Below are 17,786 nucleotides of genomic sequence, written 5' to 3' on the forward strand. Positions count from 1 at the left end.
ATATATACTCGTGCATTCTTAATTACACATTTAGTTTCTCTTTTCTTTTCCCCACCTCCTCCCATCCATTCATTTCAATCTACCATTCCTTAACATCTACATTTACTTTCTATTCTTAGCTAACTAAGATGAATACATTAATTAAATAAGAGATTCGTTATATTATAGAAACGTACAAAAAACATACCACAAACTTTACATTGAAAAAAAGAAAATAAATATTAGCCAATTAATTTTATCTATCTATCTATCTATATATCCGACGCAAACAGGAGAGACTCCAAACTCAAACACACTCATTTCTACCCTAGCACACACCTCCCGCTGCCGCCACATTTTCCGGCGCCAACTCCGATGAATATCCGGCAATAACCGAATCCAAAAATTTCGAGGTGGAATGATCAGAAGAGATTAACGGCCGATCATCGGTGGTCGCATTCGCCAATCGCTATGTCACTGTCGTGCTCCGACCTTCTCTGCGGCGAGGATTCCAATATCATATTCGCCGCCGGCGTGGATGAATTGCCGGAATATTCATCGGACATCGATTCCGGCCCGCCGGACGTCGAGGAATCCATCGCCGGACTTTTGGAAGACGAGAGAGATCTCGCCGGAATCAATTGGCCTCTCTCTCATGAATCGATCGACGCATCTACAAGAGCGGATTCCGTTGCATGGATTCTCAAGGTATTTTCCTCATTCCAGACTCCGTTTCATTGGTCTTCGCTATGGTGCGCAGGTGGCGAACCGGTTGTTAGAGGCGCTAAAATCAACCCGCAGAGTATTCTAGAACGCGATGAAACAGTGGCTAGCGGCGCACTTTAGTGTTTTCGGCGCATTTTATGACGGGAGAGTTTTTTTTGCTTTGATGCAGGTACAACGATATTACTGTTTCCAGCCACTAACGGCGTATCTCTCCGTCAACTATTTCGATCGTTTCCTTTACTCCCATCATTTGCCGGTAAGACTCCGTTACTGTCAAGTGCATTACTTTTCTTTTTGAGTTGGCAAATTAATGCAATGGTTATTCGAATTTTAATATTCATTTAATCTAAATCTTATTTTCTTCACCAGCCCGGCAATTAATATACACCCATCAGCTTCTGAACTGCCCATTTAATCTCGACAATATAATTTAATGAAAGTATTTCGTACAAAATCTTATTCATTTTCGGTCAAAATCACTCTGCAGTAATCTCCAAACTTTCATCCACTCATTAATTAGCGTGAATAAATAGTACTCCTATTCACTTTGTTCCATTCCAAAACATTAGATATAAATTGACTTTTAATACCAATATGACAATGACCTATAACTGTAAATAAGGAATCCATCCTCAATACTATAAAATTTATATTGGGTAGATATTAAAATAATTTATTAATTAAACTCCATGATTTTAAGTTAAAATTATTAAAAAGTATCAGTTATGTCTTTTTGGTTAAATCCATGTATATTCCTATATATATAAACAGTATTCTTTGCCCCACTCGGTGCCCACTAATTAAAATAATATTATACCAATTGGCGTAAAGTGTCACACGTATGGAGGGCGCTTTCATTAATTAAAGGCAATTAGTTCGCCTCCTCCTAATTAAACACTAATAAATATGATCAATTAATTATATCTAATCTACCAATACATACTGTTTAGGGGTAGCATCTTCCTAATTACATTATTATTTGATGACTTGGATGAGATTATGCAGTGAATGATGGCTCAATATTAAGCATGCTTGTTAATCATAATTAATTAGCAAAATTATCTTTTCCATAATTTAATAAGGACTGGTGGTCTGCTACAACCTCAGAATTTATGCATCGTATTATTGTACTAGTATGTACACCTAATCTTTTTTATTTTATTTTATTTTTGTGTTTTTTTGCATGCTGATGAATATAGTTGTACAATAATTTCAGAAAATGAACGGGTGGCCGTTGCAACTGTTGTCGGTTGCATGCTTGTCACTAGCTGCTAAGATGGAGGAACCCATTGTTCCTTCTCTTTTGGATCTTCAGGTAAGTAAATTAAGGAGTACTTTTTATAATAATACTAGTACTTAGTATTTATTTTTGGGGTTAAATTGTTTTGATAATTCTTCATTGATTTATAGGTTGAAAGCTCAAAATTTATTTTTGAACCAAAAAATATCCAAAGAATGGAGCTTCTGGTGCTAAGAGTCTTGGAGTGGAGACTAAGATCAATTTCTCCATTTTGGTACTTAAGCTTTTTTGCACTGAAAATCGACCCGACTGCGACATATACCGGCTTCCTTGTTTCAAGGGCAAAAGAAGTCATCCTTTCAACAATGCAAGGTATTCTTTATACAAAATCTTCTTAATCTACTATACTTATTTTGTTTTGACTTTTATACACATTTTTGTGTGGCTTACATACATCAATTATGGTTAACTACCAAAAAAAAGACAATAATAAATATTTGAATTTTTAAATAAAACAGAGGTGAGCTTCATTGAGTTTCGGCCATCATGCGTTGCTGCAGCAGCCATACTCTCCGCGGCAAACGATCTACCGAAATTCTCTTTGATCAGCGCTCAACATGCTGAATCATGGAGTGATGGACTCCACAAAGTAAGAAGAAATGTCAAAAAAATTAATACTCCTATATACGTACATTTCGCAAGTGATTAAAACTGGAAAAACAAAATTGTTTTATTTTGCAGGAGAGCATCACAAGATGCCACCAACTAATTCAAAAAGTGGCGGGAAAGAACAAAGCGAGGAAGCAGCCGAAGGTGTTGCCGCAGCTGCGGGTGACGACGGGGTGGGTGAGTGCTGTGTCGTCTAGTGACACGTCGTCGTCAGCCTCATCGTCGTCGTCGTCCACGCCACCACCGTTTAAGAGGAGGAGAGTGAATAGCAAGGCTTGGGTGGGTGATGACAAGGGGAGCTCTGATTAAGAAAAAACAAGGAGGGGAGGGGACTAAAATAATAGGAGTATAATAATAATAATGGTGGTGGTGGTCCAAGGTTTGTCTAGACTTCAAATCCTCAAGTTTTTCTTTTAATTCCATGGGTGAGCGAGGGTTAAGAATATGATGTAGATAATTAGGGAGTATAATGTATGGTATGTCATGTACAAGAGAGTTTTCATTGGTGACCCATTTCTTTAGTGGGAAATGCTACATCTCGCAGATTCCCAAGAGGGAAAGGGGGGGCTTGGTACATAGTAATTATATAATTTCGTGTGAGAAAGTGAAAATCAATAATTTAGTTGGGAGTGTGGGAAGAAAGAGAAGTGATATTTGGATTTGAGTTTGGTGGGATCCAGAATCCTGAGATAATTATTTATATGGGGATTCCAATATCAATCAAGATTCAAGGTTGCTGCAAAGAGGAGAGGCAGAAAAACAAGACTACCGTTCCGTTTGTCAATTTTTGAGTACGTGTGCTTTTTTTTGGCGGGAATTCTCCCCTTTTTTTTATTTTGTCCTAACCATATACTAGACTCAATTTTTCTCGGGTGAAGATCGAACATATGTGCGTATATGGATGTACGCACATATATCGAATTCTTTTTTTTTTCTTTCTCTGGCCAATAAGAGGTGGCCTAACCATACAGAGGTCTTTGGGGCCTTTTTTTTATTTAAATTTTGTGGAATTTCTTTCATTTTTTTGCTCTTGGTTGTTGCTCTTGTTGTTTGTACTTGATGAAATAATAAAAAAAAATGAAAAGATTATTTATAAATTTATAGTGTGAGCTCGCTCGCCCCCACCAAACCGACCTCGACCCATGAGTGCATGTGACTGAAAATGAAGATTTTGTAGGTTAGCCATTTGGTTTATCAGTGGTGGAGGTGATTGTAGATGAAGGGACTGAGCCATGGTCCCTCTCCTGCAATAAACGACTCATCCAAATCAATGAATGTGACTCCTTAACCTCCCCCTTCTCGTGACCTTGCCTTTGCCTATATTTAAATTTTAATTAATTTTGAGAATAATCGTTGTTCATATCCCCCATATACCCGACATACAATTTGTCGATTCTAGTTGTTTTTAAAAAGAAACATGGCTCGTGTCCATATAAATGTGGTCTGTAAAAGGGAGTGACTGTGCTTTCATAATCCACCTCCTATTTTAAACATAAGATCTAACATGGTACACAATTACTAAGTACCCAAAAATGAGGGGATTCCCTCTGTCAATCATGCTTCTTTTTATTATATCCAACAGCTGGTGTGTGCTCCACTTTGCACATATAATATAACCACTCTGTGACAATTTTTGTCAGCTAGAGGCTTGAGATTACCTCATTAGACTGGCATCTAATTTAATAATGAATAAAGCAAAAACAAAACACCTTGCCCCCATATATGGAGATTGGTCAGGCCATAAGGTTTATCATAATCAATATCATCCATGGATCTTGATCAAATGGATGGCCTTGATTGGTTTTTAGTTTTTACATTGAATAATAGTAGTAGTACTACTTATAATACATCCACCCCAATATATAATATGTGCATTTAGTAATCTTTCTTGATCTACTAAGGGGGAAGTGGGACCAGATCCTCAAAACTTGAGACCAGTTTATATTTTCAGATAAAACTTAGGAATTTTTGGGCTGTAACTTTTGAAATTGCACAAGAGCTTTATGAAAAGTCCTAATACCAATTTGAAACTAACAATGTCTATGTAGGGAGTGGCCCCCGTAGGCAAAAAAATTGAATTCATTTTAAGATGATGGATCATGATAAGAGTAGCTATCTTCATTTCAATTATTTGGGGTGCGTGGCGAATGCCAATTAGATTAGAGATCAGTTTTATAGGAAAAGTCGTAAAGACTTTTTGAATTTTGAGCAATACATATTGATATTTGATGTTTTCCCTCTAAAAAATGTTACTTGTGGGTTGGTTAGGTAATTAGCAACCAATAAGTGTGATTAATTATTTAATTATGCAATAGCAGCCAGGCCACCAGGCCACGACTATACTACATCAAACCAAAAATACTTTATACAATGAAAGGAAATTAGTGAAAAAAAGGAGATAATATATAAGACACGAGTGGCGTGCAATATCTGTGGCAGCTTTAACTTTCTTTCATACTCTTGACATGAATTGAAGAGACTGAAGTGAAAGGGCAAAATCGACATTTCACTAATTGATTTTTTTTTATTTTTTGGCATGTCTCAGTACATAAATTACAAAGCCCACATTAATGTATTAAATGGCTTGTGTTAATTAGTAACCATAATTTGGGTACGTGTTATGATGTGAATAGGCAGTTTGCCAAGGAGGTATGGACATATTTAATACTACTACTGTACTACTATTAAAGGTTTTTTTGGTGTTGCTAATTTTATCCACAACATTCATAAAGGTAACTAATTAATACATGTGTGTATAAGATAAGGTTAAAGATAAGAGTTAAATAAATAATATTGGCACGATGCATGGAAATTTTTGTTTAGGATGTGGGGTCGTTTTGTAATGCAATGCTCATAAATTTGTAAAATTGGCTAAGTAAAGTAGATAATTATTTGAATATTCTCTTTCGGCTAGCATTGGATTTCCACTTTATTTAGTGACAATTCTGGAAAAGCTCCATCAGTTGCATGTTACACGTCCCACACTTCCATCACAATACTTATACTACTATTTTTTAAAGAATTAATTACACAGTATAGATATATCGATCAATCACAAAGGTTATGGATAGCTAAAATCTTGATGATGAAATACTCCATTCAATTTCTTTTAACTTATACGATCTCTCTCTCTTTTTTTTTGGGTGTGTGTGTGTGTGTTCCTTACAAGTATATATTCATGATATTACTTGATTCCTCTTTTAGAGAAAATGATTTTGCATCCTTCCTGGCCAATTATTTTTTTTTACTTTAAATCTCCTTATCAGTGTATTGATTTGAGCTAACGGTAAAATGGTTAATGTAAGAGGCTATTGTCTGAGTTCAAGTTCACCATAACATGACCTTTAAAATGAATATTTATTTAATCATTAAAAAAGAGAATAACTATGAAAAAAAGAAACAAAGGAGTGGCAAAATGGAAAAGGAGCTGAGTTTATAATATGAACAAGAAAAAAATCCAACACTATACATTCTATGTTTGAATAGTCGAAGTGAGTATAAATATAAAGAGAATCCCAAGTGGTGTTTCTCGTAAAAGCCAAAAAAACTTTTCTCTCTCCACATGAAATCCATCTATTGGAGGGGTATAGGGGAGCGTTCTTCAGTCACTTTCTCCTATTCTTTTTACATGAAAACTAATTCAATTAAAATCCAAAATTTCAAACATTTTTAGGCATATGTGTGACAAAGATAAAAGATGACCTAAAAATTCAGCTTTATAAACTTTTATTTCATTTTTTTTGTGTAAGACTAGTACGTGCATCTCGTGGGGCGTTTTTAATGGACCCTGAAATGAAAGTTTATTTCAAAAGTTGGAATAATTCTTACAAATTTTCGAGATAGAGCTGAGATTTTATGCTGAATGCGAGACAGCATCACTTGCATTCCTGTTGTCCCCCTTTTTCGAGTTGAGGGAAATAGTAAACATAGTCGAACATAAATAATACCCATTCTTGGAATATCAAATATGTAAGCTATCGTCGCACTTAATTTATTAACATTGAATAATGCTATGCAGTCACGACATATATAAAAGTACTCCCTCCGTCCCGGACTATTTGCACTTATTTCCTTTCTGGGCGTCCCAAGTTATTTGCACTCTTTCCATTTTTAGTAAAAATTATCACCTACAGCCGCAATTGTTGACTTTGCTATACACTCATTCCTTAATCTCCGTGCCGAAAAGGAAATGTGCGAGTAGTCCGGGACGGAGGGAGTATATTTTATAAATTTTAATAATAATACATGAATATCTTATTTATGTTCATATATATTTACATCATTACTCATTTCTATTTATTTTAGACGATTTGATTAAGTGAAGAGTATAATATTCATAAGAAACATTATGCTTTTTTATGCCAATTATTTGTTGAATAAAGCTATGCAACCACATTGTGTCTAGCCATAAAAACTTATTTTTATGGAGTAATAGTTAATAGATTCAATAATACTGCTAAATTAATGATTTATATTTATTGCTCAATTCTCTTTAAATTTACCTCTTTTACTTATTTCGGATAGAGATGATGATTGTAGGAGTATAATTCATAACAAAATTATGATTTTAAGGTGAATTAAGTGTTTTACTAAACCACTAGCAAATGAACTTATTTTATTTGTAAAACCAAACAACGTTATGGCTAATTAAATTACATCACTCTGAAATAATTTACGAAATTACCATTAAATAATTCGATTTTTTAAAAAACTTTACATCATAACTGAAAATTGCCAAAGTGTATTGCAAAAGAGAGAAGATGTTTTTCAAAGAACATTCAAGTATATGTTGATAAAATTTCGTTATCATAGTATTTGAGGCAATCATATATACATAGGGGCCTATATATATATATATATATGTGTGTGTGTGTGTGTGTGTGTGTGTAAATGCAAAGTGCCATGGTTGTGATGTAGAGAGGACTGTAGATGTAATAAAAACATGATGTGCATGATTACTTATCGACTGTTCTAGCTATAATCATTTTGCTCTAGAATTTTATGTTATCATCATTATCACCACCCCAAACTTCGTACGCTAATTCCTTAATTTCTTTTTCTAATCCTTGTTCCCTATCAAGTTTTGTGTCAAAATCTTGATTACCAACTTAATCACACTAATTTACAATCGATATGTGACACTAAAGTTCGTAACACAAATTTTCCCAATGCAATAAATAGTTCTCCATGTAAATAGAAAATGGCATTTTCATCAAGATTTTAATTTTAATGGAAAGCAAAGATCACACGTGAAACTTTGCAAGCGATGTAAGCTTAGAACATGATAGGTTTGTTAAAAGATGTGTTTCAATTCTCTCTAAAAGGGAGATGAAAAAATTGGCTTTGGATCCCAATTGGAAAGCCACAAAAGGAGCTGAAAAAAATAAAGAGAGTGGAATAAGAATAGAGGTGCTATAGAGCTAGTATATATATGTATTAATGGAGAGGAGCGTCTGCAAAAAATGTGATAGTGGCCTCCAATTCATAAAGAGTGGAGACAAAAGAGTCATCTCTATAATCATCAATTTTATAAACTCATCATATTATTTTTTTTTATCATTATCTTATTTTTTTCCTGTCTTAATCACATAAAGCAAATACCAACAATCGCCCGGCTTATTTATAGCTAAATATTGGCAGTTTCTGAGTTTTTTTTTGTGTTTAGCGGAATTGACTAAAGTGGCTTAATTAATTGTTTGAAATTAATTATTTTTTCAACATATAAAGTTTACGAGGGAAAGTGAAGGAAGGTAAGAGATTGTGTTTTGCCGAAAGCTTTCGATATTTGACTACGTTTTTACCAATTAGTAAAATTTTAGTTTACCAATAAAGGGGGAAAAGAAAAGGGGTAGCAAAGTACACATTGAGAGAATGTCAAGATTAGTTAATATTATTGCAAATATGTGGGAAATGATTGAATATTTTTTCTCTTTTGGCTCAAGTATCCTATTTGACAGATCGATCGTATTTCTATTATACCTAAAAAAGAAGAAGCTACACCTCAAGAAATATCATCGGGATTTTATTTTATTTTATTGTAAATTTCAATAGGCGTAAATAATATCAAATCAAAGGTAAAAGAATATCTGAAAGCACTGTTTGTAAAAGAATATCTGAAAGCACTGTTTGTAGACATAGTTCTTTTTTCATTGTTCATTTATAAATGGAGTATATACTTATATTAGGTTTATTTGTCAGAACCTTTTAGATACATATACTGATATACTATAGAAATGTTACTCCTAATTTATTTATTTTGAAAAAAATTTAGACCCTAGTATATTTTTTGCCCGGGACAATTAACCAGAAAATTTGGGTTCCTGTTTGATTCTTAATTTAATACAGGAGGATTTGTATGTATTATACTGGTATAGTATATTTCAAGATTTGACAAACCTCAATTTGTTAATCATGGAATTAAAAGAGTGATGCTAAATGGCCATAATGTGGCCGGCCATAAAAAGTTAATTTAGTCCATTTACATGTATAAAAAATTAGAATTACCGATATAAACTTATATGTGTGTGAATGGACTTGTGAGTTGATACTTATCTTTGAATTTCATTACGTAAAACACATTAATATCACGAATTACTGTATACGTTGAGCAACAATCAAGAAATGACAGTAGTAATAAGTTGAGCCAAAACTACGAAAGAACAACACTAACATGTTGAGCAACATATAATGAAGATGATATAAAAGTAAAATCAAATAGTATTAAACCAAAAATTTGAAAAAAAATCAATTGTTTTTGTTATTTACTTAATTTATGGCTGGCCATAATGTGGCCGCATAGCATTATTCGAATTAAAATCATATACTTGCTAATGGCTGTTGCACGTTTTGTTTCATTGGGAATATGCAATGTACTAATTTCTAAATATGGAAACAGACATTTACTACTTTTTCCAGTCAATTCTGCACTTTACTGAGGGTTTTACGAGATTGGGCCACGTAAGATTGTTTAGCAACTTTTAATTAGATTTATTAATATGGCCTAATTTTATTGTGTTTTGATGGTGAAAATCTCCTGCTAAAGAGATGTCAGTGTAGTTTTTATTTAAGTTCTTAGTCGACTCAAAAGATCAGCCCAGTTTTGTGTACTTGAATATATCATTAAACTCAGCCCAACATATTATCTTTATTTGTTACTACTACTTAGTATTACTCCTAGTTTTTAATGTTTGATATACCTAGCCCAATAATAAACTCAATTTTCGGTGTTCGGTCCAATTTCCATTCTCCTATTTCTACAACTTCAATCATGGCTTGGTTCGGTTATTGGCCAAATTGGCTTTTAATGGTTTCTACAAATTTCCAATTCTTAACAAAAATGTCTTAAGTTGGATTTTCATCAAAATATTTATTAACTATGTAGGTTAAGCCTATCACATCAAGTATTTGTAGTTTGTTCAGCTTTCTATTACCTCTTCATAAAACAAATTTTCACTAAACATATTCCAATAATCGATATGAGATCCAAAGTTTCAAGCCATAAACGTTCAAAGATTTAGATATTGTTCGCAAAGGCATCAAAATGTTATAAACTACTACCTCCGTCCACCAAAATTCGTCCCAGTTTGACCGGGCACGGGTTTTAAGAAATGTAATGGAAAGTGGGTTGAAAAAGTTAGTGGAATGTGGGCTTGACTTTTATATATTAGTTTTATAATAAAATGTGAGTAGGAATGAGTTAGTGGAATGTGGGGTCCACTACCAAAAATGGTAAAAGTGAAATGGGACAAATTTTGGGGGACGGACGAAAAAGGAAAGTTGGGACAAATTTTCAGGGACGGAGGGAGTAATATTTATACTAGACGATATGCATATGCTACAAAACATGAATTGAACAAAATATAAGATAGAATCTGGTCGGAATCTTTAGGAAAGCAAAAAATATAGAAAAAGTTGTAGCATGATTTATCCATATCACATGGAGCCTAGTTAGATATATATTTATCATCAGCTTTCATATATTTTCCTAGGTTTCTGTACACTATATCTCCAACAAAATGGTTCAACACAACTTGCTTTCAACTTCTTTGTGCATATCTCAATAAACTAAAGCTGAATATTTGTTCACTAAAAGCAAGGCCAATTTGTCGTAGCTACACTCCAAGACATGATTTCTTCTTTTCTTTTTCCTTTTTAATTGCATAAACAAAATCAGCTTATTTCTGTGGTTGAGGAGGTACGAGTGTGTTTCTCTAATATCTCTTCATGTCATATAGCAAAGTAAGCAATTGTCGGATTTTTATTTGTTTGGGAGTGCAAACCACACATGAAATAGGGAAATAAGTAAAATTTATGAGTTATCCCAACTCCATTAGTATAAGATTTTTGGGGAGTACTACTATTATCCTAAACACTATTAACCATGAGAGGGATTCGCATAAATCGGACAATACTATACTAAAGGGGTATTTGGGTGTGATGACGAACCTTCACAGATTTAACTCAAACCATGAGAATATTTCCCAAAACTGACAGTATTATACTAACGTAAATTTTGGGACAATTTAGAACTCCGGTTGAATTGGAAAAAAATAAAGTAGAAGAAGAAAGGATTGATTTAATTTGTTGATGTAGTATTAAAAGTGGAGTTATGTAATCTAGTAGCTATACAAGTATTGATGAGCTTGCAGCCTCGGATATGCTCTGTAAAGACGGCCGCCACGATCTCGATCTTCCTCCGCCTTCCCGGTGCCGGAGCCTCGCATCACCCTGATATTAATATTTCCAACAAAAACATCAATTCGGTTGGAAAATAAAAGAAAAAAAATATAACAAAGATACAAAAAAAAGAAAGTATTACCTCATCATGGTTGGTCTCCGATGCAGGCTGTCTTGGGTCGGGCTCAGATTCCGTGATGCTCCTCTTCATCTTTGCATGGCTCTTGGCTCTCACCACTCTCATCACCTCTGCCAAACCAATTCATTTAGAAGATAACTCATCTATCTTGGAGCTGAAAATATGTGTTGTTATTTATTTATCTAAAGAGAGGGAGAATAAAAAAAAGGAAAAGACCTTGAGTGGTGAGGAGGCGATAGGCGCGGCCGAGAAGGAGAGTGTCGGTGGGGCGGAGAAGCTTGAGGCGGACGGTGCGGTTGTGGTGATTGGGGATGATGAGAGAGACGTAGTGGCCGGGGTTGGTTTTCATGACGTCGGTAGCGGAGATTGGCCAATACATCCTCTCCAGCTTGCCGCATGGGTGCTGTATCACCAGCGCTGCCGCCTCCACAGCCTGACAGTTGCCCATCTCTCTCTCTCTCTCTAGAGCTACATTGATTGTGGAATGGATGGCATGAATTAATTAAGGGGGGAAATATGGTTGGTTTGATGTAGTTTTCTTTCAGTTAAGAATGTTTGTGAAGGAGGAAATTAATTATATGAGATAACAAAAGGCAAAGGAAGAGACCACGAAGCTAAGGCCTCTTAGACATGGTCCATTCTCACCCTCCATTCCATATTCTTATCTTATCATATACTAGTACTAATATTTATATCTTATGGCTAGTGCTAAAATGCAAACTCTAAATATTGTACAAACTCCAAACTATGATCTGGACCGTTAGAAAATGTCAACAGATGACAAAATAATAGCAACAAAAATGTCACCGGAGTGTCAACGGTTGATGTTGTGTTGACATTGTGTTGAAACTGTATTGACATTTTCTAACGGTCCAGATCATAGTTTGGAGTTTGTACAATATTTAAAATTTGCATTTGATCACATCCCTATATCTTATAGTCTATTTCAGTCCATTCTTCAAATTATGATATTTTTTAGCATACGGTACACCATTATTTATGTGGGTCCAAATATCCGCTAATACTCTTTTTATTATATCTTTCTCTTTTATTTTTTTTTATTTTACTAGTTTTACACTAGTATCACTTCAAAGTTTCTATTCTAAGGGACAAGAACATGAACAAAGAAGAGAGAGATATATTCAATTTGAGAAGAACTATTAATTTTAGTAATCGCATGGAATTCAAAAGTGTCAGATATTTTTTTAAGAGATAGTAGAAAACAACTTTTACATAATAAATGCTCTCATAATTTGGGTTGCATATGTTAATAATATACGTGCTTGTTTATTGATATTCATATTAACATAATTCATCCGTTTATTTTGTGATTCCAAAGTCTATATTCTCAAGCGGCGGAGCGGAGAGAGATACATTCAATTCAATTCAATTCAATTCAATTCAATTCAATTCAATTCAATTCAATGATTTATACTCCTATGGCCATGAAGTAATTTTTGGTTATGCATGGATAATTTTATTATAATAATGCTGTTCTATCATCTATGTGATCAGTGGATGAAACAATTAGTGGTACTCATTTAATTTGTCTCATCATAATTTTGGTGAGCAGTGAGCTTAGTCGAAACGGTCAACGAGTCAAGACTTTTACTTACGTCACCTCTCTCTCTCTCTCTCACGAACTATCTATACACCCAGAACGGCAGAAGTATATCAATGTATAGAGGATTCTTAACAAAATAAAGTGTCAAAGCTAATTTTTTATCACAAATATGGTTTATTTATAGTATTAATTCAATTATAAATTAATTTTAAAGTAAGTATTGCATTTATTTAAACCGCCTCTCTTATGTAATAGTCTCGCGTTTTAACCAATTTTCTTAAAAATCTATTTACTATGGAGTATATTGGTTTGAAAAGATGTTAAATGTAATTGTATATTTTTTCCCGTTTTCTTCTGCAATAACGTGTAATATTATAAACGCTTCATATATTGAAATGATTTTATTTTTATATATCAATCAATACAGTTTAATTAAAAACGAACAATAATGTATATATTCGTTAGTTTCTCTTTTCGGACGAGGCATGCGATTTTGTACCAAAAAAAGAGGAGAAGATGATAAAGGTACTTTGTTATTGTGTAAGAAAGTTGCATAAATAATTGCGTCTTCAAAATAATTGAATGCCACGTCAACATATTTGAACAGCATCTCACTCCATCCAAATATAAATTCAAACTTTATTTCGAATTGTAGACTCATTATGAATTCAAAATTTAAGAAATTCAATCTTATTATGATGGTGGTAATTCGTAACTTATATTAACAATTAGACATAAGTTGTGGAAAAAGAACATGGTGTTTAAATTTTTAAATAGATCCACACTCAACCTAATAAGCATGCGTGGAGACGATTTCAATTCGCTAACGAACGGCCAAGCTTCGTCTGTCTATATATATCTAATGGAGTATTAGTATTTATTAGGAAATTGCACTGTCCTAACAATGATTAGTTCCTACAAAATAATTAATTGGCCAATACTAATAGGCACATGCCCTTAAATTAAAAATAATTATAACAAGTCAATCCTTTAGGTGTAACTATCACTTATAGTGCTTTATTTATATTAATTATAACTAAGTTTTGAACTCAATCTTGAGTACCTAATCTCATATAATTAGAATAAAAATTAATCTATCTCTTTATACAATGATCTATCTAAATATATTATATTTATTTATTATACTACTTCCGTCCCGCATTAGTAGTCACATTTGCTTTTCAACATCCGTTTTATAAAAATGATTATAAATAGTTAAAGTGGAGACATAGTAAAGTAAGAAAGAGAATAATGTAGAGAAGAGTGCAGAAAAATAAATGTGACTCTTAATATTGGACGGAGGTAGTAGTTAGTTTATTCCTGATACACATCGATTACTTTCCGAAAGAAAAAGAAGAAGAAGAAATGATGTAAATTTGACCTTTAAATTAATATGTGAGAACTAAAATGAAAACATAAACTCATAATTAAAATTTTCATTATAATGAATACAAGACTAATATCCCCAAATATATATTTATCAGACATGACGATATAATAAATGTGCGTTCAAGTTCTACACTTTTTTTTGTGATTGAATTATCAATTATCTTGCATGTCTATTGAAGATGATTTTTTTGGTTACTACTACTGCAACTTAAAACTCACACACAGATACATCGACATTCTAATATTTTTGTGAAAAAGAAAAAACATCTTACTAATTAAAAATCAAGAATTGTACTCCTTGTTCAGTCGTGTTATATTTATTCACCGTAAAAATTGACTAATTTCTTTCTTGGTCAAACCTTTTTTTTGTTGTCGTGTGTTTTGTCATAGATTTTCGATCACTTGCAAGATTTACTATTAACTAATGTAGAGAATCCCCTAATTCTTGTTGAATATCTTTGACTTTGGTATATCGGATTTACATTCAACTAAAATAGAAACCCTCGATTTGAATATTGCCCAACTTACGATTTGTGAACGATATATACACATGGACTATCACAATTCCAAAAATTTCTGACTGATTGCCAGTTTGTGTAAGCCATGTGAGATGTTGGGGATCTTAGTTCCAAAAACATTAAATGGTGAAATGGACTATTTCATGTTCAAACGTGACCTAACTAGGAGACTACTAACACTTGGTTATTATATTATTCCATAATATTATTAGTCAGTTGAACCTCATATGATTATGGACCGCGGAATTAAGTTAAATATATACACACACACACACACACACACACACACACACTCATATTATATAATCTAGCTAGTGCTAATTAATTAACCAATATGATAGGCTATGATAATTAAAGATTGTATTTTATATTTCTATGGGTTTTGTAGAATATGTGGGCACAACAATTTGTTTAGGGAAGAAATTCTAATGTAGACTGTAGTAGTACTTTGTGGAAATGGTTTATCAATAATAGAAACCATTAAGCGCTAGTACATTACATCTCAAAGCATTTCCAAAAAGGCATATATTAATAACAAATAAAATCCACATTTCATTTAATCACGCGCGTGATACAATGTATCATGTGCATATACCACATTTAATGTGATGTGAGGGTACAAAATTAGTTGTGTTGAAATCTTGCTATGACTAGACCACATAATTTACAAATTCAGTGAATGAATTATTGATATTTTATGAGTGTCAATTAATTATGTTTAATATTTTAATTTACAAATTCTATGAGAGCCATGTTTTAAGCGTGACAACATTTTCTATCCTTTAAATGAAAGGGACTTGGAGAGCACATTGATGATTACAGAAATTTTTAGCTATCTAAAGGAACCCTATAAGAATAAAGAATCAGTACTCTTAATTGCAAGATAATGGAGCATATATTCTTGTTAGTAAAAAGAAATCAATATTTAAACTTACCTAAAACGAACCTACAAGCATTAAATTATGTGATGGATACCGATTAAAGAAGCAGGACCGCGTATATCATGTGTTTGGCTTTAAGAAAATAAAAAATAACTAAAACCGCGTTAAGGATATAATTTTTATGTCTAATTTACAAATAATAGGATCCATTAATTTCACAATCATGTACTTATATACTCCCTCCATTCATATGATCATTTTGGAAAATTAATAATTATATGTCACATTTCACTTTTTACTGATTTTGATAAATTGATTTAACATTTCACTAACTTACTTAATTCACATTTTATGAAATACTATAAGATTTACATGTTAGTATGTTACTAATATTTTTATTCAATTATATTTATATTTTTTGGAAGTTTATGAGTACTGTAAAATTTGTCAAAAAGAAAAGGATGGACAGGCATATGCATCAGACTGGGTTTGGCCTATATCATGATCCGACCCACCAATAAGAGCATCCAAAGTGGGGCGCCCTAAGAGCATCTCCAATGGCGGACGTCCGGTCGGACATCCGCGACGGGCGACCGGGACGTCCTCCTTTGTAACGAAGCAACTCGGATACGGACGTCCCGTAAGGAGGTCGGATGTCCTCGGACGTCCGGGGCGACGGGCGGGCGGATGTCCGCCATTGTGGCGTGGGTCGGACGTCCGGTATTAATTTTTTTTAAAACTCTATATATTTTTTCCCGTTCGTATTCGTGTTGAAATTTTATTTCCGTAAACGTAAATTGCTTTATTTGTGAATTTGTGATTTTTTTTATTACCGGAAGTCCTAGTGGGAAGGGCGATGGGAAGGGCGGATTGTGCAGGGGAAGTCCTAGTGACGTGACATGAGGTATTTTTGGGAAGTCCTAGTGGATGTCCGAGTGGGACATCCGTGCATTGGAGATGCTCTAAAGCCCGCTCTATGCCCCGCCACGTCAGCATTTTATCCTCCTCCCCTTCCACCTGCAGTGGGGCGCCCTAAGCATTTTACTATTGTTTTGTTAATTAAGTTAAATGTTTTCAAATATATAAATGCAAACTTAGAAAAAACACAACAATTAACTAAGAATGGCAAAAAATTCATTGATTATAAAAAAAAGTTACATTGGTTAGAAATAAAAAAAATTGACTATCCTACAAAAGTCACAAATTCCGGCTCAACTCATCGATCAACCTCTGGAGGAATTCGGCTCTGGCCGGATCCATACACTTCATAAGGGCGTTGTGCGTATCCAACAACGTCCATGCCATCGAGGCCGTTGCCAAATCCGCGTAGGCAAGTGTGCCCCGCGACCCGTCGGCCGTCACCCCCGCCTTATACTAATAATAATAATAATAATAATAATAATAATAATAATAATAATAATAATAATAATAGTAATAATAATGGAAATTTTCAAAAGAATAATAATAATAGAACTCCACGTCCAAATAAATTATGTGGAATTATTTATTTGAAATATTTGCTGCTGAGCTCATGTATAGATTTATTGTAAATTAAGAATAAAATAATAAGTACTATTTGACACTGGCCCAAATTATTGGTTTTTTTTATGGCGACTAATTAAATAGACCAATCCCGAGGCGATACGTGTAACTAATGTAGTTTTGTTGCCCTGGTTCACATTTTGCAAGGACTGTCCTATTATTTGAAGACATTAGAGCATGATAAATGATAATTGAGATAGTTTATGTGGATTAATAGTAATAAATTAGTGATCACCTCATTATAATTTATATTGTTGTTAGCCATGTAATTTGCCCTTTATCACACCAAAAATTTGATTTTGACCCCCACCCCCTCGCTCTACAATTAGCATGTTTCCCTAGTGACAAATTATAAATTTGGCACAATTAATATAACTAGATTATATTTTTACACTAATTGAACGAGGGTTTTGTTTTGTAACTTTATTTGTAAAGTTTTTTTTTTCAATTGATTTTTTTGGTC

The 17,786-nt window shown here is 33.4% G+C and overlaps 2 protein-coding genes across 2 annotated transcripts; one reads left to right on the plus strand and one right to left on the minus strand.

The window, feature by feature from the left end:
* The first annotated feature begins 130 nt into the window (after positions 1–130).
* On the plus strand, positions 131–3,656 carry LOC121801363 (cyclin-D1-1-like). Its single transcript, XM_042200844.1, has 6 exons — positions 131–687; positions 875–961; positions 1,922–2,020; positions 2,116–2,317; positions 2,464–2,594; positions 2,687–3,656. Exons 1-6 carry the CDS (start codon positions 451–453, stop codon positions 2,921–2,923), a joined length of 993 nt encoding a protein of 330 aa, XP_042056778.1. The 5' UTR covers positions 131–450; the 3' UTR covers positions 2,924–3,656.
* A 7,528-nt stretch (positions 3,657–11,184) lies between these two features.
* LOC121798566 lies at positions 11,185–12,074 on the minus strand. The gene is made up of 3 exons (XM_042197630.1): positions 11,646–12,074; positions 11,433–11,539; positions 11,185–11,341 (listed from the first exon to the last, which is right to left on the minus strand). The coding sequence occupies exons 1-3, from the start codon at positions 11,875–11,877 to the stop codon at positions 11,237–11,239; spliced, it is 444 nt and encodes a 147-aa protein (XP_042053564.1). The 5' UTR covers positions 11,878–12,074; the 3' UTR covers positions 11,185–11,236.
* Positions 12,075–17,786: the final 5,712 nt, after the last annotated feature.

This window comes from Salvia splendens, chromosome 4 (assembly GCF_004379255.2).
Source record: "Salvia splendens isolate huo1 chromosome 4, SspV2, whole genome shotgun sequence".
Lineage (NCBI taxonomy): Eukaryota > Viridiplantae > Streptophyta > Magnoliopsida > Lamiales > Lamiaceae > Salvia > Salvia splendens.

Bases quoted from the DNA above. Each gene is read 5' to 3' on its own strand.
- LOC121798566 (XM_042197630.1), bottom strand. From the start codon at position 11,877: ATGGGCAACTGTCAGGCTGTGGAGGCGGCAGCGCTGGTGATACAGCAC. The intron at 11,540-11,645 runs GTCTTTTCCTTT...TTGGTTTGGCAG, and splicing joins TCGCCTCCTCACCACTCAAG to AGGTGATGAGAGTGGTGAGA. The intron at 11,342-11,432 runs GTAATACTTTCT...TATTAATATCAG, and splicing joins CGGAGACCAACCATGATGAG to GGTGATGCGAGGCTCCGGCA.
- LOC121801363 (XM_042200844.1), top strand. From the start codon at position 451: ATGTCACTGTCGTGCTCCGACCTTCTCTGCGGCGAGGATTCCAATATC. The intron at 688-874 runs GTATTTTCCTCA...GCTTTGATGCAG, and splicing joins CCGTTGCATGGATTCTCAAG to GTACAACGATATTACTGTTT. The intron at 962-1,921 runs GTAAGACTCCGT...CAATAATTTCAG, and splicing joins TTTACTCCCATCATTTGCCG to AAAATGAACGGGTGGCCGTT.